The sequence below is a fragment of the Rhinopithecus roxellana genome, chromosome 8 (genome assembly GCF_007565055.1).
Source record: "Rhinopithecus roxellana isolate Shanxi Qingling chromosome 8, ASM756505v1, whole genome shotgun sequence".
NCBI classification, from domain to species: Eukaryota; Metazoa; Chordata; class Mammalia; order Primates; family Cercopithecidae; genus Rhinopithecus; species Rhinopithecus roxellana.
The window spans coordinates 92,277,636-92,304,281 of record NC_044556.1 but is presented as its reverse complement, the minus strand read 5'-3'; the positions used below and the strand labels follow the sequence as shown (position 1 = coordinate 92,304,281).

At 50.8% G+C, this 26,646-nt stretch overlaps 1 protein-coding gene across 1 annotated transcript in view; it reads right to left on the bottom strand.

Moving 5' to 3' along the window:
- Positions 1 to 574: 574 nt before the first annotated feature.
- Positions 575 to 26,646, bottom strand: part of LRRN2 (leucine rich repeat neuronal 2) — a 69,159-nt gene continuing 43,087 nt past the window's right edge. The window contains exon 2 of the mRNA XM_010369787.2: positions 575 to 3,622. Coding sequence (XP_010368089.1) covers positions 1,255 to 3,396 — 2,142 coding nt within the window. The 5' untranslated portion in view covers positions 3,397 to 3,622 and the 3' untranslated portion in view covers positions 575 to 1,254. The remainder of the gene's footprint in view (positions 3,623 to 26,646) is intronic.

Here is a 26,646-nt window from a genome sequence, read left to right as displayed (position 1 = left end):
ACTAAAAAAGCAAACCATGCTCATTGCAAATTATACTGAAATGAAACAGACAGACAAAATGCAGTAATTTCCTTATCCCATAGCCCTCCTCTCCCTAAATCCTCTATCACCCCACGCCCTGCTCCTGCCCTAGCGAGCCAAAGTTCTTGCTGTCTTGATGATTTGCAATTCTCTGCATGACTCTGCCTCTTGGGTTTGTTTAATTAGAAATAGGCTGGGAAGTGCTTCCTATGCTCTGGCATGTTAATTGCTTATCAGAGAAGGAGAAGGGGTGACAGCATTTGGTGATGGAAATTTCCGCTCTCCCCATCTCAGGGTTTGTCTCCATGGTTCTCTCCCACCCCTCTCCTTGCCTCTTGCGCTCTGCCTCCCTCCCTTCCTCACTCTGGTCATTGTCACAGCCACGGAGACTCTTGGGGGCCAGAATTCAAACTGAAAAGGAAAAACTGTCCCCTCTTTCACCCTGTCCCTTTTCTTGTCCATCTTCTCATATCCCAGCTGGCCGCCATGCCCAGCTGGCTCCGAGGAGATTCCGGAGCAGAGCTCCTTAACTGCACTCAGTACTCAGAGGATCATTTTCCTTTCATTCCTTTCCCCATATTATTGTTATTATTTACTTTTATTTTTTACAAAACAGGAGAAAAGAGTGAATCGGGTTGGGGGAGGTGACACATTTCTCCACAAAGGTACAAAATTGCCTATAGAAAGTCAGCTTCGGAATGCCGAGCCCGGGCTGCTGAGATGAGGCGTTCCTGGGCATCCCTCTCCCAAATGTCCTTCGGATCTGGCTGGGGTCACTCCCACATTGAGGGCAGCCTCCCCGAGGTGAGATGGAGAGGCCTCCTTTAGCCCTTGCCCAGGAGGCACAAGAGCAAGCAACTGAGACTGTACAGAGAAAGAGAAGAGGAAGGGGTGCAGCCCGGGGACACAGGCAGGGGACAGCCAAGCCAGGCCCAGGAGCCTCTGGGCAGGGAGAAGATGGGGAGGCAGGAGGCTCTAGCCAGAGTCCCTCCTGTTCCTTGGAGATGTTCCTCAGAATGGCAGCAGAGGTGCCCCTAGGAGGTAAGGGCAACTTTTTGGAGGCGGCAGAAGCACCCCCAGGGCCATAAAGCCCCATCTGTCTTGGCCCAGCTGCCAGGCCTCAAGCACGTGGGTCCAGTGTCCCTTTTCTGGCAGGGCATCTGGCCCAGACTGCTTCTCTTTTGGTAAAAAGTAGTCCTAGTGGTTTCTCTACTGCTGAGAACAGGCTGAGCTTCAAGAATTTTGAGACAATGGTGGTGACAGTGTCTCCCCTTCTGAGGAGCTGGGCAGCTTCCTCCCTGGATTCCAGGGCAGGACGAGGGGAGCAGACACAACCCGGACAGAAGGGGCACTCCAGCCCCAGAAAGCCCAGGCTAGAGGGAGAGGCCGCCTCCCACCCACCCCCTTCCTGGGTTGGCCTGTGCCAAGGTGGGCCGCTAGCCCAGCTGCCAGGAGGAGGACAGCGAGAGCCAGGATGGCAATGAGCCCAGGATGGTCCCCTAAGGCTCTGTGGCAAGAAGTGGCCTCTTTGGTCCTGGCCCACACACAAGCCAACTGGGTGTGGGCATCAGCAAAGGCCACTTGCAGGCAGGCCCAGTACTCCGTGGCCTGAAGGAGGCGGGTAATGTTGTAGCTGTGGGTTCCCCGAGGCAGGCGGGCCAGGGCTGTGGCCCCCTGACCCCGGAGGGAGGAGGCGCTGGACCAGGTGAGGTTGGTGGACACTGTGTTGGGTGGGGTGACCCAAGATAGCAGGATGTGATAGGGGTGGGTCTCCTGCACCCGGAGCTCCAGCCCCCGTCCTTCGTCCCTGCCTGGCTGGAGGAGAGCACGGCCCACAACCACACTAACCGTCTTAGTGTCAGCCCCCACCAGGTTCTGGGCCACACAGGTGTACAGCCCTGCCTCTTCTGCTGTCACCCTCCGCAGCTCCAGGGTCCCCTCGGGGTACACCCGGTACCTCCTGCCTGCATGGGCAGGTGTCAGTCGAAACCCGGCTGGAGTGACCCAGTAGATCTCGGGTTCGGGTTCGGCCAGTGCCCGGCAATGCAGCACCATGCTCTCTCCACTGGCTACTTGGAGGCTTGGGGGGAAGCTTCGGGGGGAGATGAGGGGCAAACAGTGGTCTGTCATCTCCCGGAAGGGCACCTCACGGACTGGGCGGCGCTGGAGGTCCGGAGGCTCCGCGCATAGGGTGGATTGCGGCTCGATGAAGCGGACACGGGTGCCCGTGGCATTGGCCCAGCGGATGACACAGTCACAGCGGATGGGGTTGCCGTGGAGACCTACCTCCTGCAGGTTGGGCAGGGACTCCACCGTCTGCTGGTGCAAGGCACTGAGAGCGTTGTTGTTGAGCATGAGGGTTTCCATCTGGGGCAGGTGGTGGAAGGCGCGGGGGTGGATGAAGGACAGCCGTGGGTTATTGGTGATGTCCAGCTTGGTCAGCTCGGGGAGGTTCACCAGGGCGAACTTGTCGATGGAGACCAGCTCCTCCATGTTGTTCAGCCCAAGCTCCTTGAGGTGCAGCATGTTGGCAAAGTCCCCCGGCCCTACTCGCTGGAGCGGGTTCTTGTTGAGGTCTAGGAACTTGAGCCCGGGCACCTGTTCCAGTGCCCGCCTGGGCACCCGGGTCAGCTGGTTGTCATAGAAGGAGAGGCTCTCCAGTCTTTGCAGCCCCTCCAGGGCATAGTCGGAGATCTCCCGCAGGTTCATGCCTGCTAGCACCAGGCTACGCAGGTTGGCCAGGGGCCGGAAGTTCATGTCCAGGATGGCGTCTACCTTGTTGCCGCCAATCATGAGTATCTCCAAGTTGGGCAGCATTTCGAACCAGCGGCTGTCAATGGCCCTCAGCAGGTTGGAGTTGAGGTGCAGCCTCAGCAAGTTGCTGAGGCCGGAAAAGGCCCTGGGGGCAATGCGGTAGAGCTGGTTGTGGTTGAGATAGAGTTCCTGTAGGCTGGCCAGCCCTGCAAAGCTGTGGTCCTCCAGCCGGGTCAGCTGGTTCTCCTCTAGGTGCAGGCTCAGCAGCTGGGGCAGGGCATGGAAATCACAGTCTCGGGCATCTGAAAAGCTGTTCTGGGAGAGGTCCAGCTCTGTGAGATTGGCCAGGTAGCCCAGCTCACTCTGGTCCACACGGACAATGCTGTTGCTCTGCAGGAGCAGAGTCTGTGTGCCTGCGGGGAGCGCCGGGGGGACCGCCGTCAGGAATAGGTCATTGCAGTCCACAGTGGTAGCCTCGCGGTAGGACGAGCGGGGCGTATACCAGGGCCGGATCTGGCAGGCACACTGAGGGGGGCAGGGCACACGCCAGGGTACCACAGGCACAGCGGCAGTGGCACCAGCCACCCAAGCTAGCAAGAGAGGGGCCACGAGGAGCCTCATGGTGGAGCTGCAGGGCAGGGGACCATTCACGAGAAGAGTCTGGAGTCCTGCTCTTCGTGTTTTGCAGGGTAAGGGTCAGCAACCCTGCCAGGGCCCAAGGAACCACCCTCCCAGGGCAGTCATTCTACACCGGGTGTCACTTCTTGCCCTCCTGGATATGGCTTCTCTTCCTTGTCCACTGGGGCTGGGCCTGCTCACTCATTGCCAGGCCCCATCAGGGGCAGCCCTGGAAGAAGAGGATGCAGAGTTAAGGAGGTTGCAGAGAAGCAGTATCTACCCCTCCTCCCATGTTTGTTTGTTTGTTTGTTTGTTTAAAACAGAGCCTCATTCTGTCACCCAGGCTGGAGTGCAGTGGCGCACTCAGCTCACTGCATCCTCCGCCTCCTGGATTCAAGTGATTCTCCTGGCTCAGCCTCCCAAATAGCTGGGATTACAGGCATGTGCCACCACCCCTGGCTAACTTTTGTATTTTTAGTAGAGACGGGGTTTCTCCATGTTGGCCAGGCTGGTCTCGAACTCCTGACCTCAAGTGATCTGCCCACCTCAGTCTCCCAAAGTGCTGGGATTACAGGTGTGAGTCACTGCGCCTGGCCCCTCCCATGTTTTTTGACTCAACAAGCCAAAAGAGCTGCAGAGGTCATGGCCAGGACCGTCCTTAAGGCTTTAGTGTCCTTTTCTATGACCTGCTCACAGAGTCAGTGACTGTGAGTCTTCAGTGAAGGAGAGGAAGGTGTGTGTGTGTGTGTGTGTGTGTGTGTGTGCACATGCACGTGTGTGTCTGGGAGGGAAGGAGAGTGGATGGGCTGAAATTATTGTTATCTTCAGAGTCCTTCTGAGCCCAGAGAGATGTGAGGTAGGTTCTCTAACCTTTCTTACCTCTTTCCTCCCAGCCTCCTTGGCTCACTGGGTAAATGGAAGATAAAATGATAAGTTTCCAGAAATTCCTCTGGCAGTGTAAGCGGGAGGTGGGTGAGGACTGGTGGAAATAAGTACAACAGCTTCTAAAATCTGGGATGGCTCCCCAGGACTCTAGAGGTAAAAGGCAGCGCAAACCTGATCCACATCCAGGCAGGCTGGGGTGTTCTGCTGCCTAGGATCTTCCGGGTGGGGATACTGCTTTGGTGTTTGCCAACTTCCTCACCCTGGAGGCAGGAGGTTTTCTCCTTTCCCAACAGCCTGGCAGAGTTGCCCAGGAGGAGGCAGTGGAGTTAAGAAGCCTGGGTCTGAGCTCCTCAGCTGTGCAGGTAAGGCCTTCTGTGACCCGGCCCCATCACCTGGCTTCTCTTGTCACCACCCCGCTTACCCGCTGCACACAAATCTGAGGTTACCGTGACATGCCACCCTTCTGATGTCTCCTCCTCATTGTCTTCCAGACAACTCCTACTTGTTCTTCAACGCTCAACTTTAACTTCAGTCACCACCTGCAGAAAGCTTCTCCAAAACCTCCCCACCTGGCTAAGGGGCTGGCTTTATGCTCTTAACGTACTCACGCTTCCTACTGTCACAGTTCTCACCACACCATGGGAAAACACCTCTAACTGGAGACCTGTCTTGCCTCTTGTGCCTGTAGTACAGGATGGGTGCCCAGTGTGTGTTGATTGTATGAATCAATCTCTGTGACTCCAGAGCTCCTTTCCCCAGGAGATTGGACATCACCCCTCCAATCGAGAATCCAAGCCACTGCTGTTTCCTCCATCCTGAGTGTGAGGAACCTATCCAGTTTCTCTCTTAGATCCCAGGGCCATGGAGGCAAGTATAGCCTTGGCCTAGAACCAAAGATGGAAACAAAAAGGGGCCAGACTGTGTTGCCTTCTTGAGCCTGTTCTGACTCCTGAGTGGGAATCTGATTCCAGGTAAGCTTTTAGCTACAAGTGTCAAGGAAATGCACAAACACTTACTGAGCACCCACCATTGCTCAGGGCTCTTCAAAGACTCTGAATGTCTTTTTTCACATGACCCTCATAAGAGGTATATGAGATAAGCACTCCAGTTTGCAGATACCTCCAGTTTGCAGATTAAGAGACTGAGGTCCTGAAGAGGTTAAAGAACTTGGCTCAAGTCACATAGCTGGCGAGCAGCAAGATACAAGAATCAACCCAGGTCCAGGGGGCTGTGTGCCGTTTACACTTCACATCTGTGCTCCCAGGTCTGTCTGGTCTGACTCTGCCCTGGGCCTCTGGAGGGTCTGGGATGTACTGACTGCCAAAGTTGCAGGCCGTGTGCCTGTTCTTGTCCCCTGGGGTGATGACTCCTTACCAGGCAGCTGCAAAAAGCTTGGAACTATGTCTCCTGCCACTATCCAGGCAGGTGCCTCTCAGTGGGCCAGAGGGGTTCTTCGCCTATCTCATCCTGCTTCCAGGATGCTAGGGCTTGGGAGGGGAGCAGTTGGAGGCAGGGTCCCCTTTCCTGAGCAGGAACACAGCAAGTCTATTTACATTTGACTACTTCCCACTTTCCTCTGCAGCTATTTCTGAAGGTGGGAAAAACCACCGTGACTTAAAAGGCATAGAGGTTTTGCGTAGGGGTGTGTGTGCACTGACACGTAAAACTCAAGGTAAACAAACACACGTGCACACATGCATGCATGCCTGCATACATGTCCAAGGGGAACCCAGCTACCCAAGCCAGTGTATGGGGGTCAGGAAGTGGGGAGGGAATTTTGTGGTGTTCTATGTGGGTGGAAAGGAAGGAGGGAACAAGCTGAGTCTCCAAGAGGTCCCTGTTGTGGAACTGGATCTATGGCCAGTAGTTGTGCCACACTTACATACCAGAGACCACTGACTGCCACCTAGACCTGCTGTGAGAGAGCAGACCCATCAGCAAATAGATCAGGACCCAAATCTCAGCCCTACCACTCACTACCCAAGCACCTGAGGCAAAGCTACTTGACTGCTCTGAGCAACCATTTCCTTCTGTATTACATGAGATTGTCACTGGAATTAAATGAGCGTGTTGCACACAGAAAGAACTGGACAAATGTTAGCTCCCTTCCAGCTCCGACTCATCCCTCAGGGTTAGGAGGTTCTCCAGCTATAGGACTTCTTAGGGGACAGTAGAAGTTGGCTCCTAGGGTTCAATAAGTTAGCAAGTGCCATGCTAATTGGGGAGGCAGGTTCAAAAACAAAAACAACTAGGAGAGCCCAAGACATTTCCCAAGTGGAGAGAAGGGTGAGGGCTGGAGGAGGTGGAGAGGGGTCTTCAGCTGGGCCCCAGCATCTCCCTGACTTTTAGACCCTACCTGAGTCCAGTTTCCCTTCTTCATCAACACTTGGTTCTAAGCGCTGAGTCAGTGCTCAACTGCACTGAGGGAATCAAGGAACCATTTAAAACTTAATTGAAACCCTCCAGGCACTTGCCTTTCCCCTCCACCCGAGACTGCTGCCCCTTCCTTCCCTCCCCTGGTTGGGCTGGGTGGAGGAGGCAGAGGTTGTGGCTCCTAGGCTAGGAGCCTGGGGCTGGGCCTTAGGATCCAGAGGCAGTGACTTGAAGACTCATGCTCACACGGCACCTCTGACCCCAAGGCTTGGCAAAGGCCCAGGCAAGTCCACCCCCTCACTGCTGAGCATGCAGCCCTTTCCGGGATGCAACTCAGAGCTGCCCACTCACCTGCCATCACCATCTAAGGCTGCCTTGCACATGGCCCGCTCATGCAGGCTGATTAGCAGTTTCTATCGGGGAGCTGCAGAGAAAGCTAATTGTCTTTCATCTGTAATTTCCAGGGGTGATCAGGAGTTCAGACTGTCACGTGTATACTTTCCCCGACTGGATTCCAAGCGGCCTGAGGCAGGGGCCATATCTTACATGCTTTTTGTGTCCTCAGAGCACCAAGTGTAGGATTGCGCATGTAGCAGGTGCTTGAGAGTGGCTATAGTGAAATGCATAGAGAACACGCATTGCATTTAATCCCCCCAACAACCCTGTGTGTAGGCAAGAAGGGATTATTTAGCCCCATTTTGCCAGTGAGGCAACTGAGAGAAACATTAAGTGATTCATCAGAGGTTGCACAGCTTCTATTCAAACCCAGGGGGTCTTTGACTCTATATCCTGCCTCACCAGCCCAGCCAACGTGGATCAGCACCTGTTTTACAGGAGCAGAGGGCAAGGCTGCCTCAGTTGCAAATCCCTTCAGAGAAAACCTGGGTCCTCAGGTCCTCCACCCCACCTGCCCCCTGCTGGGCCCCTCAGCTCCTGGTCCTTGACTCCTGCCCAGAACGACCCCCTTGGGGGACAGTGTGGGGAAGGACACTGTTCCTGTGTGTGTGTGGCTGGGCCTGGAACCACAGGGACAAACAGAGCCAGCTGCTGCACACAGACCTCAGCCTGCCTTCTGAATGGGGGCTGTGGGCTGCTTTTTGCGCAGTGACTGCTGGCCAGCTGTGGGCTTCAGTGACAGGAGACAAAAGCCCAAGAGCTGTATTCCAAGAAGCAGGGTTGGTTGCCCACTCCAAGGGCAAGTTTCTCTCTTGGAAGGGCTGGTGCTACAAACCCTATCAGGCCTATGTCCTCCAGGCTGTTTCTGTGGATTTAGCAGAAACTGTGGAATTAATCCGTTACGCTCCGGATTAAACTAAGACCTTTGGCAAAGGTCTGAAGGAAGAGTTTTGGAGATGCTGTCGGTGCTTTCTCCCTTCCCTGCTTCTCAGGCCCCGGCCCCAGCACAAGCCCCAGTGCTCCTGACTGGTATTGGTGGACACAGAGTCTCCTCTCCTCTCCTCCTCCCTCCTCTCCCTGGCGGTTCCCTGCCCAGCCCCCTGGGAGCTGAGGGTCTGGAGGGAGGGTGGCAGGCGGTGATCGACTGCCTGGCCTTGGCTGCTTCAGTGCCAGGACATCCCTCTCCCCACAAAGCTGCGGAGACAGATGGGCGGCATAAGTGAGTGTAGCGTTGATAAACTCCAGCCTCCTCACCAGCAGATAAGCGCTGGGTGGGAGGGATGCTGCGGGTGAGGAAGGCCAGTCCTCCATCTGCATACCTGGCCTCCAGCTCCTCCTGGGAGGTGAGCCTGGCCCCTCACTCCCACTTCCCATTTAATCACACATAACCAGAACCTCGGAGCTGGAGGAAACCTCAGAGCTGGAGGAGACCTCAGCCTCAGCGTTTATCTGCTCTTCCAGAGTCTAATTCCATAAATAACTTATGTGAAGGAGGAGTGGTGGGGCGTGAGCCTGGCTCTGCTGCTCACTGTGTGACCTTGGGCAAAGTACTTAATCTTTCGAGCCCCAAATCCCTGAGCTGGGAAATGGGGATAATGCCTGCATCCCTTCTGGAACTGCTGTGAGGAGTACGGGATGTAAGGTGCACGAAGTGCCTGTTAGTTCCCTCCATTGCTTCCCAGCATTGTGGCCTCTCCTTTCATCTTACCATGCATTGGGTTGGTGCAAAAGTAATTGCGGTTTTGGCCATTACTTTTAATACTAATACCTAATACTTCTCACTTCTCAACTTTTGTAATAAACTTTAAAAAATATTGTTGAGGCATAACATATGTACAGGAGAGTACATAAATGTCCCTGATCCCAACATGCATAGGTACAAGTACAACCACCACCCAAATCAAGACATACACATTCCCAGCAATCCAGAAGCTTCCTAGGTACGTGCCCCTTCCCAGTCAATATCCAGCCCCCACCTGGAGCTAACCACTATCCCAACTTCTATCGCCACCAAGCAGTTTCATCTTGAAAACCCAGAATTCCCCTTCCTTTTCCACGACAAGTTGGGACCAGGGTCTTTGGAATTAGGTTACTCTGGCATTAAGGCACTTTAAATCCACTTCATTCCTCCTCCTACTTCAAAATGGGCTATAGCTTCTCAGTCTCATGTTTAACCTGTGATCTCCAGGAAGAGAGGCTGATTCTTCTCTCTCTTTCTAGAGTTCCCATATCTAAAAATTGCTCTCAGCTTTGGGGCTTAGCTCTGGGCAGCATCCTCATGGCCTGGGCCTGGGAGTGCCATGCTACCTTGAGGGAGGATGATGTGGGTGACCTCCTGGCCCCCGTGCCCCCTAGGCCTTCTCATCACAGAGTTCCGGGACACTAGGCAAGAGGATGGATTGGGGGTGGCCAGGAAGGAGGGGCCCAGACCTGCACTCCTAACCATCCATCCCCTGGGCCACTCTACTTGGCAGTCTCAGAGGCTCCTCCCATTCTCTTGTCCTAAACACAACATCTCCTCCCACCATCTAGCTGTGCTGCATTGTTGCCATTGCCATCAGCACCATCATCCACCAAAGGCTGGAAATGCCCATCCTCTTCATCTGCCCTCTCCCACCTCACACCCCTCACCAAAATGCTCACACTTAACCTTCTCTTTTCATTTCTGGCCTTGTCCCGTACGGTGGCCTCTTTCAGGCTCTCCTGCTCACCTGAGTGAGCCACACTTCCCCTCACTGCCTCTCATTCCCAGACACGCCGCACTCTGGCTATTTTTCCTTCCACACCTTGGGCCTCTCACTCTGCTTGCCATGCCCTTCCCCAACTTCAACTCTTCAACTTCTCTTCAGCTGTGAAAACCCATCCCAAATGCCACCTCCCCTGTGACGCTTTCCCTTAGAGAAGAGTGGTTCCTCCCACAGCTGCCCCCGAGACTCTGAACAAACCACAGTGGCAGCTTCCTCACTGTTAGGCCATGAGTCTGTCTTCCTAACCAGGCTGAGAGCTTCTTGAGGAAAGGATGGTTTGTTATGGATTTTTGTGTCCCTAGAGCCTAGTGTCATGCACTTTCCCTTGCAGGACTGAGGGGTACTCTGCCGGGAACTGTGAATCACAACCCATTAGTAGGTCATGAAAACAATTTAACATGGGTCACGATCTACATTAAAAAAGTGATAGAGAATATCAGACTGCATTGTATGCAGCCAGACTAAGCATTGTTTTGAGATGCTCCCCCTGCTATTTTATACACACACATTTGTGCACTGGGACATGATGCAAGGCTTTTTCTTTCTTTTTTTTTTTTTTTTGCCTTCGGCTGTAGCTATGAAAGCTTGAAAACCATTACTCTGAGAATCTCTCTTTTGGGAAAATGAGTCCCTTCAACTCTAGTTGACACCACTGGGATGCTAACAGAAAGCAAAGTCTCAGAGGAAAGATGTGGCATTCCTGAGTGTCTTCCATGTACCAGGACTTCTATTTGCTAGCCACTTTATATTCCTCATCCCATCCTTCTGCGAGGGACATAATTTTCAGATGAGAAACCTAAGCTCCACAAAGCTAAGGGGCCGGACTGAGGTCCCACAGTGAGCGTGTAGAGGAGCCAGGATCTGAACCCCATCACCAGCCCTTGCCAGTTCTATGATTTCGGTGCCAGCGCTCACCTGACCTCCAGGGCTGTCATGGTGGGAAGGGACTGGAGGGCATCTGCTGGGCAAAGATGAGGCTTCTTTCTTCATACTTGCCCTCCCCTCCTTTCTGGTATGAGAGGGGTCAGGGTTCCAGAAAACCCCCTTGTTGGGCCTGGGAGGGGAGGGACTGTCCCCAGGCAGGAATCTCTGTCTTCCCAGGTCTCCTGGCTGGCCCAAGCAGAGAGTGTTAGAGCTCTGCTGCCTGGAAGGCAGCCTGCCTCGTTATTTCTTAATTAGGAGTGGAAGGTGCCAGTAGGTAGCACAGAGTCATTGCTGTCTGCGTGCACTGCACCAAAAAAGGTTGCAGGGGAGCCGAGCCAGCCTGCTGAGGGCACGGAGGCAGCTCTAGGCTGCATCTCACTGCCACTTGCTGCCAGGCTTTTGCTGATCCTCAGAGGAAATTTTTCTGACCCCCTGCACCCATCTCCTGGGCTCCCATGATGCCCTAGTGTGCCTCCATCCTAAACTGGCTGGCTGGCTGTCTCCCCAACCAGACTGTGAGCTCCTCTGAGGCAGGAACTGTACTCCAAGTTGCCAGTTCTTCCAACAGTCTGGACACAGTGGTAGCTCAGAGAATATCAGGAGAAGGAAAGAAAGAGGGAGGGAGGGAAGAAGATAGAGGCAAGGCAGGCAAGGCAAGTGGGGAGGGGGCTGGCTGCCTCAGAGCTCAGGTGGCTCCACTGCCTATGGGGTGGGCAGTGTCTGGGCTCAGACCCTCTGCCTCCTTCCTTCCTGACAGGAAAGAGACAAGCGTCATCCCAGAGCCTGTCTTCCCTGGGCAATACCCGGGTCACTACAGGCATGGCCTCTTTAGCCCTTCCTTGGTCACTGGCCCCTGGGTGAAGAGGGCATTCTTCTCTGACTCAAGTTCTTGCCTCCAGGATTTGCCATGCTCCTATGACAGTCTTCGCCCTTTGAAGCTCTTTCGGGCTCCCCTACCAGAAATCCCGTAGGTTCCACTGACCTCTCTGAGAGCGTAGGCGAGTGGCTGAATGGCGGGCTTTAGAGACAGTGCGGCACCAGAGTCCTGTGCTGGCTGTGTGATCCTGAACCTCCTCACTGAGATTCTCATCTGCAAGATGGAGACAGACCTGCCTCATGGTGAGGGGGAATCTGAAAAAGACGTCTAGAGAGTGCCTGGTGCTCATTAGAGTTTCCTGCCCTTTTTATCCACTTTGATTTCTTAGAGGCACATTTCCCTGGCAGGGCTTCGAGACCAGCTTTGTACTAGGCCAGCATCAGGCTGGCCTATCAGGGTACGCAGTCTCTAAGGTGGGCAGCCTCTTCCTTGGAACCTTCCCCGTGCAGGTGACACTCCTTCCTAACAGAGCTGCCCTGTCTGATGTCAACTATAAGCACTCCCTGCAGTCTCCAACCGGGATCCTAGTTCTAGTCTTCAGGATGGCTCTAGGACTCAGTTTATTTAAAGATCACTGGTGTTGGACACAACGCTCACCCAATAAACAACTCAGCACCAGCTCCTCCTGGCTTAGGGGAGCAGCTTCTCTGCTTCCCTACGTGCTCTCCAGAAGGGTCAAGAGTGCCCCTCCCCTACCGGAAGAATTCTAAATGTCCCAGCTGATGGCCTCCCATAGATGTTCCACGCCGGCCACAGTTGCAAGCCTCAGATGGGCAGCCAAGCCCAGTGCTGACCCATGAGCTTCTCCACCTCTCTGCATCAGGAGTCAGGTAGGGGTGCTGAACAGACCCTGCAGCATGGCTCCTCCAGCAGTCTGGGCCCCAAGACATCCCTTTAGCCCCAGTGGATCCCTGGAACAGAGGCAAGGGCGGGGGGAAGGGGAAGGAAGACTCAAGAGCAATACAAGCGAGAGTCTCTCCTGTCCCATGCCTTCGCACATGCAGGGACCTTGCCCACAAGTCCCCTTCCTCACCTGCGTATCTGGGGAATTCCTTTCCATCTCTGAAGTCACAGTTTATGCTGTACCCCTATGTGGTCTTCCCTGACGACCAGGCTCTACCACCAACTCAAAATAATCAGTCCCTTGCTCCTTCCTCCACCCTCAAGAATCCACATCCGCAAAGAAAATGTGCTCTATATACACTGATATGATTTGGCTGTGTGCCCACCTAAATCTCCTCTTGAATTGTACTCCCATAATTCCCACGTGTTGTGGGAGGGACCCGTGGGAGATAATCTGAATCATGGGGGCAGTTTCCCCCATAATGTTCTCATGGTAGTGAATAAGTGTCACAAGATCTGATGGTTTTATCAGGGGTTTCTGCTTTTGCATCTTCCTCATTTTCTCTTGCCGCTGCCATGTAAGAAGTGCCTTTCTTTTTTTTTTTTTTTTAGACGGAGTCTCGCTCTGTCGCCCAGGCTGGAGTGCAGTGGCCGGATCTCAGCTCACTGCAAGCTCCGCCTCCCGGGTTTACGCCATTCTCCTGCCTCAGCCTCCCCAGTAGCTGGGACTACAGGCGCCCGCCACCTTGCCCGGCTAGTTTTTTGTATTTTTAGTAGAGACGGGGTTTCACCGTGTTAGCCAGGATGGTCTCTATCTCCTGACCTCGTGATCCGCCCGTCTTGGCCTCCCAAAGTGCTGGGATTACAGGCTTGAGCCACCACGCCCGGCCAGAAGTGCCTTTCACCTCCTGCCATGATTCTGAGGCCTCCCCAGTCATGTGGAACTATAAGTCCAATTAAACCTCTTTTTCTTCCCAGTTTCAGGTATGTCTTTATCAGCAGTGTGAAAACAAACTAATATATGCACCATGGAATACTACACAGGCATCAAAAGAACATGGCCTTTGCAGCCGTGTAGGTGGAGCTGGAGGCCATTGTCCTAAGCAAATTCACGCAGGAACAGAAAATCAAATACCACATCTTCTCATTTATAAGTGGGAGTTAAGTATTGAGCACATACGGACATAAATATAGGACCAGCAGACACTGTGGACTACTACAGCGTGTGTGTGTGGGGGGTTTAAAAACCTATGTATCGGGTATATGCTCACTACCAGGGTGACAGGAGCCATACTCCAAACCCCAGCATCATGCAATATTCCTGAGTAACAAATCTGCACATGGATCCCCCTGTACACAAAATAAAAGTTGAAATAAAAAAAATTCACATCAAATATGACGCTCATCTTCTCTCTCTCAGACTGCGAGCTGCTTGAGGACAGGGACAGTGGCTTTATGGCCCTGGATGAATATAGGGAAGCACCACTGCTTTCGAGGTGAATAAGGCCTTAGCTAAGGAGGTGGGTTTCCTGCCTCCAAGTGTCAGTGGTACTGAGGAAAGGACCCTCAGGGCAGGGTCGGGTGGGGGTGAGTGAGGCCTGGTCAGAGGGGCTGGGCTCTGGTGGCTGAGGAGAAAGGGAGGCAGAGAATGGGGAGCAGCCCAGTTAAACACAGAGAAAGGCCAAGCCCCTTCTAACGGAAAAGAAAAATGAAATCAGAATGAAAATTGATGAGGCGGAGAGAAAAGGAGACTCATTTCATCAGCAGGTTTGCCAGATGAAGGTCTAGATAAATCAAGCTGTGGAAGGAGTCCTGGTCTCGGGGGCGCTGCCTGCTCCCTCTGTCAGCTGTCCAGGAAGCCTGGAGATAAATGGCTGCCGCTGAGGCCCCGTGGCGGGTTTGTCTTTCCTTCCCACTAACCGCAAGACAATGGCTTGCCATCCTGGCCACCTCCTCCAATGCCCTGGCCATTCCCTCTCCCAGGCCTTCTCCTGTGCCCCTCCTCAGTGCCACAGACCTCTCCCTGGGCAGTCCCTCTGCACCCCGCCTTGCCAGGGCAGGCCAATGGACAGTGTTTCTCAGAGACTGCTTCCTGCCTTCCACTCCTCACTCATCTCCAAAGCCAGATGGGGGAAGCAGAGCTGGTAGATGCAGGATGGGACAGGGCTGGCTCTACTCCCAGCTTAGGGACAGACTTTGGGTGGTGTCTTCTTCCTTCTCTAGGCCTTGGGTTTCTCATCTGCAAAATGAGGGGGTTGGGCTAGAGCAGTGGTTCTCATACTGTAGTCCATGGACCAGTAGAATTCACATCACCTGGAAACTTGCTAGAAATGCGGGTTCCTTGGTCCACCCAAGACCTCCAGAATCAGAAACCCCGAGGGTGGGCCCTAGTCACCTGTGTTTGAACAAGCGCTGCAGGTGGTTCTGATGTACGCTGAAGTTTGAGGATTGCTGGCTAGCTAATCTCTAACCTCCTCTCCAGCTCAGATTAGAATTCTACAAGCCAAGAAGAGTGACACCTAGAGTGTTCAATCTAATATATATATATATGTGTGTGTGTGTATATGATGAGCTGCTTATACCCTGACAGATTAGGTTGGGTATTCAAGACTTCCCTCACTTCCTCTGTCCTGGCCACAAGGGAACTCTTATCCATTGAGCATGAAATAGAGCCCTGACCTTATCTCAGGCACTGTAAGTATGTGAGGGCTGCAAATACAAAGTTATGGGGGAGGGCAGGTGGGGATTCACAGGTTAAAAAGAAAACCAAACCAGTCTACTAGAGGATGATAAAAGTTGTCACACAGCAAGGGCAGCAGGGCATAAGCTAGGGGAGATGGCCTGATTCTACCTTGTATAGGAAGTTAGACAAACATTCAGAGGAATTTACTAAAAATCACTGTACACTAAAAATGGCTGAATTTGATAGTATGCAAATTATACTTCAATAAAGCCATTGGAAAATCCACAGGGGTAGTGTTGCTGGAATCCACAGGCCAGTAATGCACAGACAGGAGGCACTAGGAGCAAAGGTCCCGAGATTCAAACATATGAAGTGAGTTCCAAGCAGTGAGTGGCTCCCCTTGGGGCCTGAGAGTGTGGGTGATGTGATGAAGATGGCGGAGCAGCACGCCAGCGGCAGAATGGTCTGGACACAATAGCCAGGCAGAGGCCAACCAAAGGAGGCATATAAGGCAGTAACCAGCTGGGTACAGGGGCTCACGCCTGTGATCTCAGTGCTTTGGGAGGCCAAGGGAGGTTCATTTGAGTCCAGGAATTTGAGACCAGCCTGGCCAACACAGTGAAACCCTGTCTCTTCCAAAAAAACAAAACACACACACACACACACACACAAAACACCTATGTGGGGGTGGTGGCTCATATCTGTAGTTCTAGCTCCCGGGGAGGCTGGGGTGAGAGGATCGCTTGAGCCCAGGAGTTCAAGGTTGCAGTGAGCTATGACTACACAACTGTACTACAGCCTGGGCAACAGAGCAAGACCCTGTCTCTAACAATAAAAGCAAACTAAAACCCAAACAAACAAAAGGCAATAGCTACAACAGCCATCAATAATAATAGGTCGTTCAGATCAAATGCACCTTGCAATGAAAATTATTCCATATTGGCTGGGTGTGGTGGCTCACACCTATAATCCCAGCACCTTGGGAGGCCAAGGTGGGCAGATCACTTGAGGTTAGGAGTTTGAGACCAGCCTGACAACAAGGTGAAACCCCGACTCTACTAAAAATACAAAAATTAGGGGGCCTGGTGGCATGCACCTGTAATCCCAGCTTCTCAGGAGGCTAAGGCAAGAGAATCACTTGAACCCGGGGGGTGGAGGTTGCAGTGAGCTGAGATCGTGCCACTGCATTCCAACGTGGGTGACAGTGTGAGACTCTGTCTCAAAAAAAAAAAAATTCTTCTGTATTCACAATCCTATGTTGCTGTGGTCTGAATATATCCCACAAAATCCATCAAAATCCACGTACTGGAAACTTATTCCCCAGTGCAACAGTGTCGGGAGGTGGGGCCTTTTGGGATGTGTTTACATCATGAAGAAATAAATTACTATTATTAAAAGGCTTGACAGACAGAATTTTTTTTTTTTGTCTGTCTACCTTCTGCCATATGAGGACGCCGCATTTGAGGCACCATCTTGAAAGCAGAGAGTAGCCTCACCAGATGCTGGCACCTTGTCTTGGACTTCCCAGCCTTCAGAACTGTAAGAAATAAATTTCTGTTCTTTATGAATTACCCATTCTGTGGTATTCTGTTAGAGCAGCACAAACGGACTACGATGTATGTGATTCACGGTAGCCCTCTGAAGTCAAAGGGGCCATTATCCTCATTTTAGTGGAAAGAAGATAAGTGACTTGTCCGAGTTCACACCTAAACAAGTAACGAGGCTGAGGCTAGAAGATACAGTATGCTTCCAAGACCAGTCTTTATTTTTCCAGTGAGAGGGCAATGATGTTAATGGTAGTCATTGACTGAGCACTGGTTAGTAGCCAGGCCTTGGGCTAGATGCCTCACCAGAGGGATTGTGTTGAACGCTCACAGTAACACCATGATGTGGAAATTACCAGCCCCACTTCTCAGATGTGAGAGGGAAGGTACCCAGCCCAGAACATTCAGCTGGTAAAGCCAGGACTCAAACTTGCTTCTGGCTGGCCCTAACACCTGTGCTCTAAACCCCAACCCCACATCACCCTCCTCCAGCCCCCACGGCCCAGTTCTCCTTCCACTTCCTCAAGCCTGGAATAGAATGAGGAGATTTCCAGTTGACTTATTCAAGCTCCGTTGGGCCTGGGCCAAGCCAAGAGAAAGAAACTGGCCCCTGGCCTAAGCTCAGCAGCCCTTCTTCAAGAGAAGGCCCTTTCCAATCTGGCAGAGGCTTCGTCTCCTCCACACCCATCCATGCCTTCTGAGCCCAGTGCACCCGCTGTGGGAGCAGTGGCTCCCAGGGCCTCCAAGCCTGTGGAAGGAAATGCTTCCATCTGTGATCAATAACAGGCATAATTCAATGACTGCCGCAAGTACAAAAGAGTGTAGGTTAAATCAATATTTAGAAGCTTTGAAATTAAACTAATTAAGAGCAAGCCTTAATGATTTTTACTGTCTGGGAATAAAAAAGACAAAAAGCCCACCAATATTTCATGATTTTACTTTAGTAGCTTGTAATAATTTGGGAAGAGCAGAAAATGAAAAGTGCTCTCAGCCAGCCCTACATCCTGAATTGCAGGGGAGGGAAGCACCTGGTCCTTGGGACTAGAAGACGTGGAGGAGAGAACGAATGGGATGGAGCCCACTGTGCAAACAGCATGTTGTAAAAGGCCCTTGGCTTGGAAGTCAGGGACTGTTATGGGTTGAAGTGTGTTCCTCAGAAAGATATACTGAAGTCCTAACCCCCAGTACCTGTAAACATGACCTTATTTGGAAATAGTGTCTGAAGATGTAATCACCTGATGATGAGGCTATTGTGGAAGGCCCTAATTCAATATGACTGGTATCCTTATAAGAAATAAAAAAAGCCATGTGAAGACAGAGGCACACAGGAAGGTGCCATGTGCCATGGAGACAGATGGAAGTGCTGCAGCTGTGAGCCAAGGAACACCACCAATTGATGGCCACCACCAGAAAGCAGGAAGAGGTAAGAAAGAATCCTCCTCTACAGGTTTCAGAGCAAGGATGGTCCTGCTGACACCTTGACTTTGAACTTCCAGCCTCCAAATCTGCAAGACAATACATTTATGTTGTTTTAAGTCATCCCAGTAACATAGGCATCCTGAGTTCTAGTTCCCACTCTGCTGCTTTCTAACTGTGCAAGTTTGGGCAAGATGCTTTATGAGCCTCAGTTTTCTCTACTGAAAAATGGGAATAAGACTAGTACCATTTCTTTTTCACAGAGATGTACAGCTAAAATGAAAATATGAGTGTGAAATACGCATGGTGAACTGAGAAGTACTATACAGATGGGACCTAGGCTCACTGCATAGTGGGAAAAATCTGGGAAGGGATTCAGGAGCCACTGGTCAGGTGGGCAGGAAGTTTCCTGCCTACTCACAGGACCATTCTAAAGATCCGATCAGATCACAGGTGTGTGTTCACTCTGTTTTGTTAGAGATATATGCATAAAAGATGTTTTCGTTGTTCTCAACAATGATCTGATTTGCTGACTACTGAACCCTAGTTTTCTCATCTGTAAAATAAAAGCGTTGAACAATATTATTTTAAAGGTATTTTCCAGCATTATTCTCTGGGCTTATATATATTTACATATAAGTAAATATTAATATATAAATATTTTAAATGTAATGTGTCTTGGCAGCCCCAACCTTGTTCTCATCCTTAAGCCTCTCTCCGCAACCCACTACAATTCAGAGAGGGTGTCATCCCAGCTCATGGAGAGAGGTCAGGAATACTCTGGGGCTTTGCTCACCTCTGCTCCTTGCTGCAGGGGTTAAGGGAGACAGAACCACAGCAGTTGTCCAGTCCTCTCTTGAGTGTACCAGGCATGAAGGGAACAGGAAACCATGCAGGCAGCAAATATAATCTCTATCGATCACGAGATGGCTGGCATCCCAAGTCCAGCTGGCTCCCAGAACTGTTCATCTTAAATAAATGTTCCTAATGACCCACTCGTACTTAACACCAGAGCTCTGTCTTAAAGTGCAGTGGAAAAGGGCAGCTGAGCAAGGAGCTGCTACTGCTGTGCTGAGTCTCTTCCTTAGCTGCAAGGGTAGAATGGGGTAGAATGTTCTCAGGTGGTCTCAGAATTTTGGAAGGAGCTGTACCTTGCAGCAGTGAGAATTCCAAATGGAAGGACCAACCTTCCTGCCATGTAACAACCAACATTCTTCCCGGACGAGTATCACTGCACGGAATGAGCATCTGTTGGCACATCGCCCTCACAGGGACAGGCAACGGCAGCAGCATCACCGGGATGACCATCTCATTATCACAACGCCATCGTGAGATTTACCTCCACCATCACTACGGTCTGCCCACCTGCAGCCGGCCATCTCTGTTAATGTCACCAGCCCCATCTTTGCCGTATGAATCCCCTGCTTGCTGCCATGACCACACTCACTTAACACCTTCCACGAGCATCATCATTCTTCTCCAGCCACTGTCACAATCCTGGTCATCATAGCTACCCTGATCACCATCAGAACACGCGTATGGCCTCATTGCTGTGATGTGTACAGAACCTGAAACAGACGCAGCTTCTGTAAATGGGAAATACACATTGGATAATGAGACCCCCAATAATGCCAACATGAAAATAAGTGGATTCACATGCACACAGAAGGGCACACTAAAAGAAGGATGACCATGGACATACAAATGACAATGATTTGCATCCTGTTATCTCTGTTTTTCAACTCTGGCTGCACCATAGAATTACATGGGGATCTTTTAAAATATACGAATGCTGGCCAGGCTCATACCTGTAATCCTAACACTTTGGAAGGCCAAGGCAGGAGGATTGCTTGAGCCTAGGAGTTTGAGACCAGCCTGGGCAACATAGTGATCTGGAAGACTTAGGGGCATCCGCACAGAGCAGAGCTGGCCAACTGGTCTTTCTGTGGGCAGTGGGCTACAAGGTGCATGACTGTAGTCCTAGCTATTCAGGAGGCTGAGACAGGAGGATTCCTTGAGCCCAGGAGGTCAAGGCTGCAGTAAGCCATGATTGCACGACTGCACTCCAGCCTGGGAGACAGAGGGTGACTCTGTCTTTTAGAATAAATAAAATAAAATATATTGATGACTACCTCCCACTCTAGACCAATTAAATCAATCTCTGAGGCGTAGGATCCACACATGGTGTTTTTGAAAAAAAACTTCCCAGGATTTCTTTGTAAATTTTATATTTTTAAAAAAAACATTGTAAGCAAAAATTGAACCCCATAGTTGTTGCTACTGAAATATTTAGGGAAAAGTGTACTGATGTCTGTAATTTACTTTGAAATGCACCAAAATTAAGATGGATTGATAGAGGAATGGACAGATGGAGAGAGATGTGATAAGGCAAGTCTAATAAAAAGGTTAATGGTAGAGTCTAAGTGGGGGGTAGACGATTGCTCAATGTAAAATTCCCTTGACTTTGCTGTATGTTGGAATTTTTCATAATAAAGTATTGGGGGGAAAATCCCCAAATGGTTTGAATGTGAAGCCAGGACTGAGAACTATTACTTATGAAGGAAAAATCCATAAAGCAAATGAGCTTCTCTTTCCTCTACCGTCCACATGTGAAAGAACATTCCTACTTTCTCATCAAAGCAATCAGATCTAGCCCAATGCTTCCCAGTCCTTCTCAAGTGAGGGCACATACAGACGAGTGTAATTGTACAGTGTACCAGGGGAGAGGGTGGTGGCTGCTGGCAGCTAGAGGGAGCGGCTTGGGGAGACACTTGGTTGCCCCAGGCCCCACAGGGCTGCCCTGAGTGCCAAGGGCTGTGCCTGACGCCCACTGTCCACAGCCAGACCAGCTGACCAGCTCTGCTCTGTGCAGATGCTCCTGAGTCTCCCAGTTCTAAAACATAGCTCAGCATTCTTAGCAAGGATTAAATCCTTTCCCAGACCAGAGTCTGCCTACTGCAGCATGTGACGTGTGTGTGTGTGTCTGTGTGTGTGTGTGTGTGTGTGTGTGTGTGTGTGTGTGTGTGTCTGGGGGCAGTCACTGAGAGGGTGGTAGAGAGGACTCTGCGGGAAGGCCCCGACCCCCAGGCCTCATCTGTATGCTCCTCCACACCCCGCTCACCCTGTGGGGGAGTGCCATGGCAACACCGTGCTCTTTAAACACAGGAGTTTGTGCTGCCATTGCAAAGCAGCATTAGGCAATTTAATTAAGGAGCTGGCAGCAGACAAACTTTGTGAGTTAAAGGCATTTTATTAAATCCCATTGTATTATGCAGCTCAGTTCCCCCAGGAGTTGCGGAGCTGGGGGAGGACAGAGGAGAATGTGCTAGGGTTTTCTTTTCCTTTCCTTGCTTTTCTTCTGGTCTTCCTCCTGCTTTGTGAAAGCATTCACTGAGTGTAGAGGGACCCCAACAGTGATTGCCTGCTCTCCTCCCTGCTCCCCCGCTCCCCCACCCCACCCCGAGCATCAGGCCTTGGCATGAGGCCTGCAGGCAGAGGCCTGGGGAATATAATCACCAGCGCTGATCTCACGCATTACTGTTCGCAGAGCCCGAGTGCTGTCGTGGTGATCTGGGGCCAGGCCTCCGGCCTGCTTTAGTGTTCACAACAGGACTCAACTCTGCGCTTTTGTGCACCATTTCATTGAATTCCCCCACACCATTGGAGGCAGAACTACTGGCACCCCTATTTTGCAGGCAAGGAAACTGAGGCCTACAGAGGTGAAGTAACTTGCCCAAGGTCTTCTAAGTAGTACATAGCGAGGAAGCAATCCTAGACTTGCCAAGAGGTCATGTGGAGATCTTTAGGGCCCCATGATGCCTAATCTGTGCTAAGTGAAGCAGGGCTTCAGGGCTTTAGGGCTTTCAGTGAAATCCCAGACCGAAGAAGCTGTCTATCTGCCTGGCTAGTGGGACACCACCCCCAGGCTCCTGCTCCCAGGCTGGGGAAGGGTTGTTGGGCTCTGTAAGCCTGCTGAATGACCCTGCCCTGAGATGGCCATCCCCTGGCAGGGCAGCCTCAGCTCCCACCTTTGGAAGTTCTTCCCCTGTTTGCAAGTGGTGGCACGGCCCCCTGGGTAGCTCTGAAGAGGGCCATAGGCCTCCAGGAGGCTCCTGGCCATAAGGGCCCGCTCAACCTCCTTAGCTGGTCAGCCTGGCTTGATGAAGAGAACCCAGGCTAAGGAGGCCAGAGCTGTGCATTCCAGTGCCAGGTCTCCACTGAGCAAGGGGTGACACGTCTTTTATTCTACAAAGATTCATTGAGCCCAATCCTGTGCACAGGATCACAGAGATGAATATGCTGCCCTCCAGACATGTACAGAGGAACATCCTCCTGGGCTCAGTTTCCTCAATTCTAAAATGGGAGTAATGGCCAGGAGTGGTGGCTCATTTCTGTAATCCCAGCACTTTGGGAGGCTGAGTTGGTAGGATCTCTTGAGGCCAGGAGTTCAAGACCAGCCTGGGCAACATAGTGAGATCCCGTCTCTATAACAACTTTTTTTTTTTTTTAAATTAGCCTGTTGTGGTGGTGCACACCTGTAGTCCTGGCTACTTGAGAGGCTAAGGCAGGAAGATTGCTTGAGCCCAGGAGGTGAGGCTGCAGTGAGCTAAGAATGCACCATTGCACTCCAGGCTTGGATGACAGATGGCACTGTCTCTAAAGTAAGCAAGTAAATAAATAAATACAATTTAGGTAACGACATATGCCTTGTATAGCTAAAATAGATGCCATAAAATTAGCTAATTTCATTAAGGGCTTACTCTCTGCCAGGCCCTTACCATTCACTATCTCTTTTAATCCTCATAAAACTCTATTATATTATTATCCCCATTGTGCCGATGAGAAAACAGAGGTTAAAAGAAGTTAAGCCTCCTGCTGCCCAAGATCATACAGTTAGTAAGAAGCAAGAATCCATGCTCTTAACAAATCATACTACGATTTTCCACACATACATATATGTGTATATATTATATAATTATATATAAACAATAGCTTTGAAATATAATTCATATACCATAAATTCACAATCACATATTTGAAAAGTAAATTAAATAGCTGGATGTGCCATGGTCTTAGTCCATTTGGGTGGCTATAACAAAATATTATAAACCAGGTAGTTTATAAACAACAAAAATTTATTGTTCACAGTTCTGGAGGCTGGGAAGTCCAAGATCAAGGAGCTGGCATATGGTGAAGTCTGGTGTCTGGTGAAGGCCTGCTTCCTTGTTGACGGATGGAGGGCCATCTTCTCACTGTGTCCTCACATGGCAGGAAGGGAGAGGGAGCTCTCTGGGGTCTCTTTTATAAGGACACTAATCCCACTCAGGTGGGCTCCACCCTCATGAGCTCACCGTCTGAAGGCCCTGCCTTGTAACACCATCACACTGAAGGGTTAAGATTCAATATAGAAACTTTGGGGAGACACAAACATTCAGACCATAGCGGCCACCAAACATAAGGATGCATTATTATCAGATAGAAGAAACAGGTTTCTGAAAGTGGGACTTCTCCTCCTGGAAGGGCGTTCAGGGGCTGTAGCAAGTGGAGTCTATGGAACAGGCTATGCAGTTCCTCCCGAGGAGACTGTAAAGCCTGGCTCTGCTCTCCCTTCTCCACCTCTTTCTTGACTCTCCTGTCTCTTCTCTACCCATTCCCCATGCTTGCTTTCCATCCATCACCATCTCTTCTGACCCCATGAGGCCCTGAAGTTTCCACGGGGTTCTGGGGTCTCCTCTACCCATCTCCACTCCCTTGCCCCACCTGGCAGAGACTGAGCAGCCATGAGGTGACACCTTCAGAAGCCCCAGATGGATGGATGTGTGGGGCAGGATAGGGAGGACAGAGCTGGCTGCAGGGGAAGCCAAAAGGCTAACTCAAGACTACACAGTTCCACACCATTACCGCCCAAGTCTCCCAGGAAAACAGCGGCATTTGAGGGTTTGGCATTAAGAGAGTTAATCTGGATCTAAATCCAGGAGTTCTAATAACAGCTCTAGCACTTACCAGGGTTAAAAAAGAAAAAGAAAAAAAAAAAAAAAAAAAAAGCCACCATGACAAATACAGCCAGGGAAGGCCATGAAGAGAGTTCTCATGCTTGGATGCCTGATAACAAAAACTATCAAAAAGATTGCAAAAGCCATAATATTGCACAAAGACCATTGAAACCTTACACAAAAAATATTTCTGCAAGGACATCTGTCCACAGCCAGCTATCCAACCTCAGACTGGTGTCACCCTTGTTATTGATCTTTGTAGCCAAGGATAATTATTTCAAAACAATTATGTAATCCTCCTCATCTTTTCTTTTAAAAATCTTTGTCTTATTTAACCTTCCTGAATACACACATGTAGTTTACCATGGCATGCGGATTCCCAGTGCAAAGCTCTATTCCCAAATAAGTATCTTTTTCTTTTGCAGAGCCTCTCTGTTCATTATTTAGGTTGACACCAGCTATAGGACAATCTCACTGATCCTAGTTTCTTTTCATCTATAAAATGGGGAGAAAAATGTCTGCCTTGAATTTTAATAGGCACCATTTATCAAATGCTAACTATGTGTCGGGCCTTTCACAAAGCTTTAAAAAAATTTTAATCCACACAACAACCCTACGAGAGTAATATTACATTTACTGATGGTGAAATGGAGGCTCAGAGAAGTTACGCAACTGACCCAAGGTCACACAGCTAGTACATGTATTAACAGAAGCCACAATGTAAGTCCAGTGCTGTGTGATGCTGAAGCTCTCACTTTTCACCACCACACCAACTACCTGGCTGTGAGGGAGCCTATGGGATGATGCACGTGAAAGTGTTTGTAAGCGGAAAACTCCAGAACAACTAAAGCACGGGTCTTCCCCCACCCCTTCACATGGTTCTACTATAGCTCAGTCAGTTTTCTCCCAGTGAGGTAGGAACAAGGGCCAAATCCACTCTCTAATGCTGCAGGAGCTATGCATCCTCCTCTCTGCAGCCAGGGCTGCAGGTGTGTAGGTGTGTGTGTGTTGTGTATCTGTGCACGAGTGCACATGTGTATTAGGGGAGGTGGCAGGCAGAGGGGTGCAGTGGCAGACCAGGCAAAGCAGCTTGGAGGCGAGCAGATTTGGAGGCTGTAGTAGCCAGTGCTCTTGCTCTCCTGGGCACAAGGCCCGGATGGTGCCGGCTCATTTTCACAGCCATTTTCCCAGGGAATTAACAGGGGGAACATTCTCTCCTGTAATAATGATAAAAAAAATAATAATTAACATGGCTGTAACTTATATTTCTCTAGCACCTCTCTCCCCAGACCTAAAAACTTTGGGCAAACAGCGAATCTACTGGCTTTATAGTCACACCCCTGGGACTGAGAAGCCTTAGGTATTGCCAGATTTTCTGTCTTCTCCAGCTGGGGGACAGGTGCAGGTGTATGTGGGACTGACCTGTGCCAGGAGCTATCCTTTGAGTGCCACTGGCAGAGGGGTGAAACGACCCCAGGCACCCTGTCTCCCGGCTCTGCACTCCCATCAGCCCTCACATTTGGGTCCATCCTGTGCCCAGGAGTAGCAGGGTAGGCAAGGCAGGGAAAGAGTTGCCAGCTCTCTTTGCCAAACTTTCAAACAGTCCCCAATCCACCCTCTATGCCCCACCACACAGCTGGCTCTGCCTCAGGAAGGACCGCCCCAGCCTCTGCAGCCAGCAGGGACCATGTCCAGCAGGACTCATCCCTACAGGGGACAGCTGATGGTCTTCTCTGGTCCCAGCCAGGAGTCATTACCCCCACAATGTCTAGTTTAAACAAGTGATTAGGCAGTCTATTAAGAGCACAGGTGCTCCCTGCCAGGGAGGAACAGGAACCTGCAGAGGTAGCTGAGGATGAGAGGGAGGAGGACCTCAGGGGTCTTGCAGCAACGGGCTCTTCTACAAAGCATTTTCCAGCCCATCCCCTGGAAGGTGTAGCACCTAAGTGTTTCACAAGCCAGCATCCTGAGGGGCTCAGAGCCTGATAGACTGATTTTCAGACATGGAGCCAAATCCTGATTGTCAGACAGTCCACCCACACCATGATGGAAATGAAGAACCCTGAGCCATTTAAACAGACAGACAACCCAAAGCTCTCATTGTGGCCAGTGCTTCAACCTCCCCACACAGGGCATTGCCAACACACTCTTCTAAAACAATTACTTCATCTGAGTTACATTTCCTTTGTTTTCTCCAGGAGCTTAGGAACAGAGAAGGGATCAGAAAAGGAGACATCGTCAGAAACGATATATTTTGTAAATGTATTCCCCCCAGCATCTCCAGAGAGAAAGCCTTCTTAATCTGAAGTCCTCAGTTGGACTGCAGAGGCTGGGAATTATCTGAAATTGCATGCAAACATGTTTGTGTGTGAATGTGTGAGCACAGGTGCATTTTTCCGGCGAGAAGGTCCATAGCTTTTATCAGCTTCTGAGAGGGGTCTGTGGCCTCCCAACATGTTAAGTGCTGTTCTAGTCCTTGCTTGGTTCTGAAGATGGTGGGTTGGCCCCTTTCCACAAAGATGACTCCATATTTTGGAATTCAGGGGTGCATTCTGAGGCCTGGATTCCACCC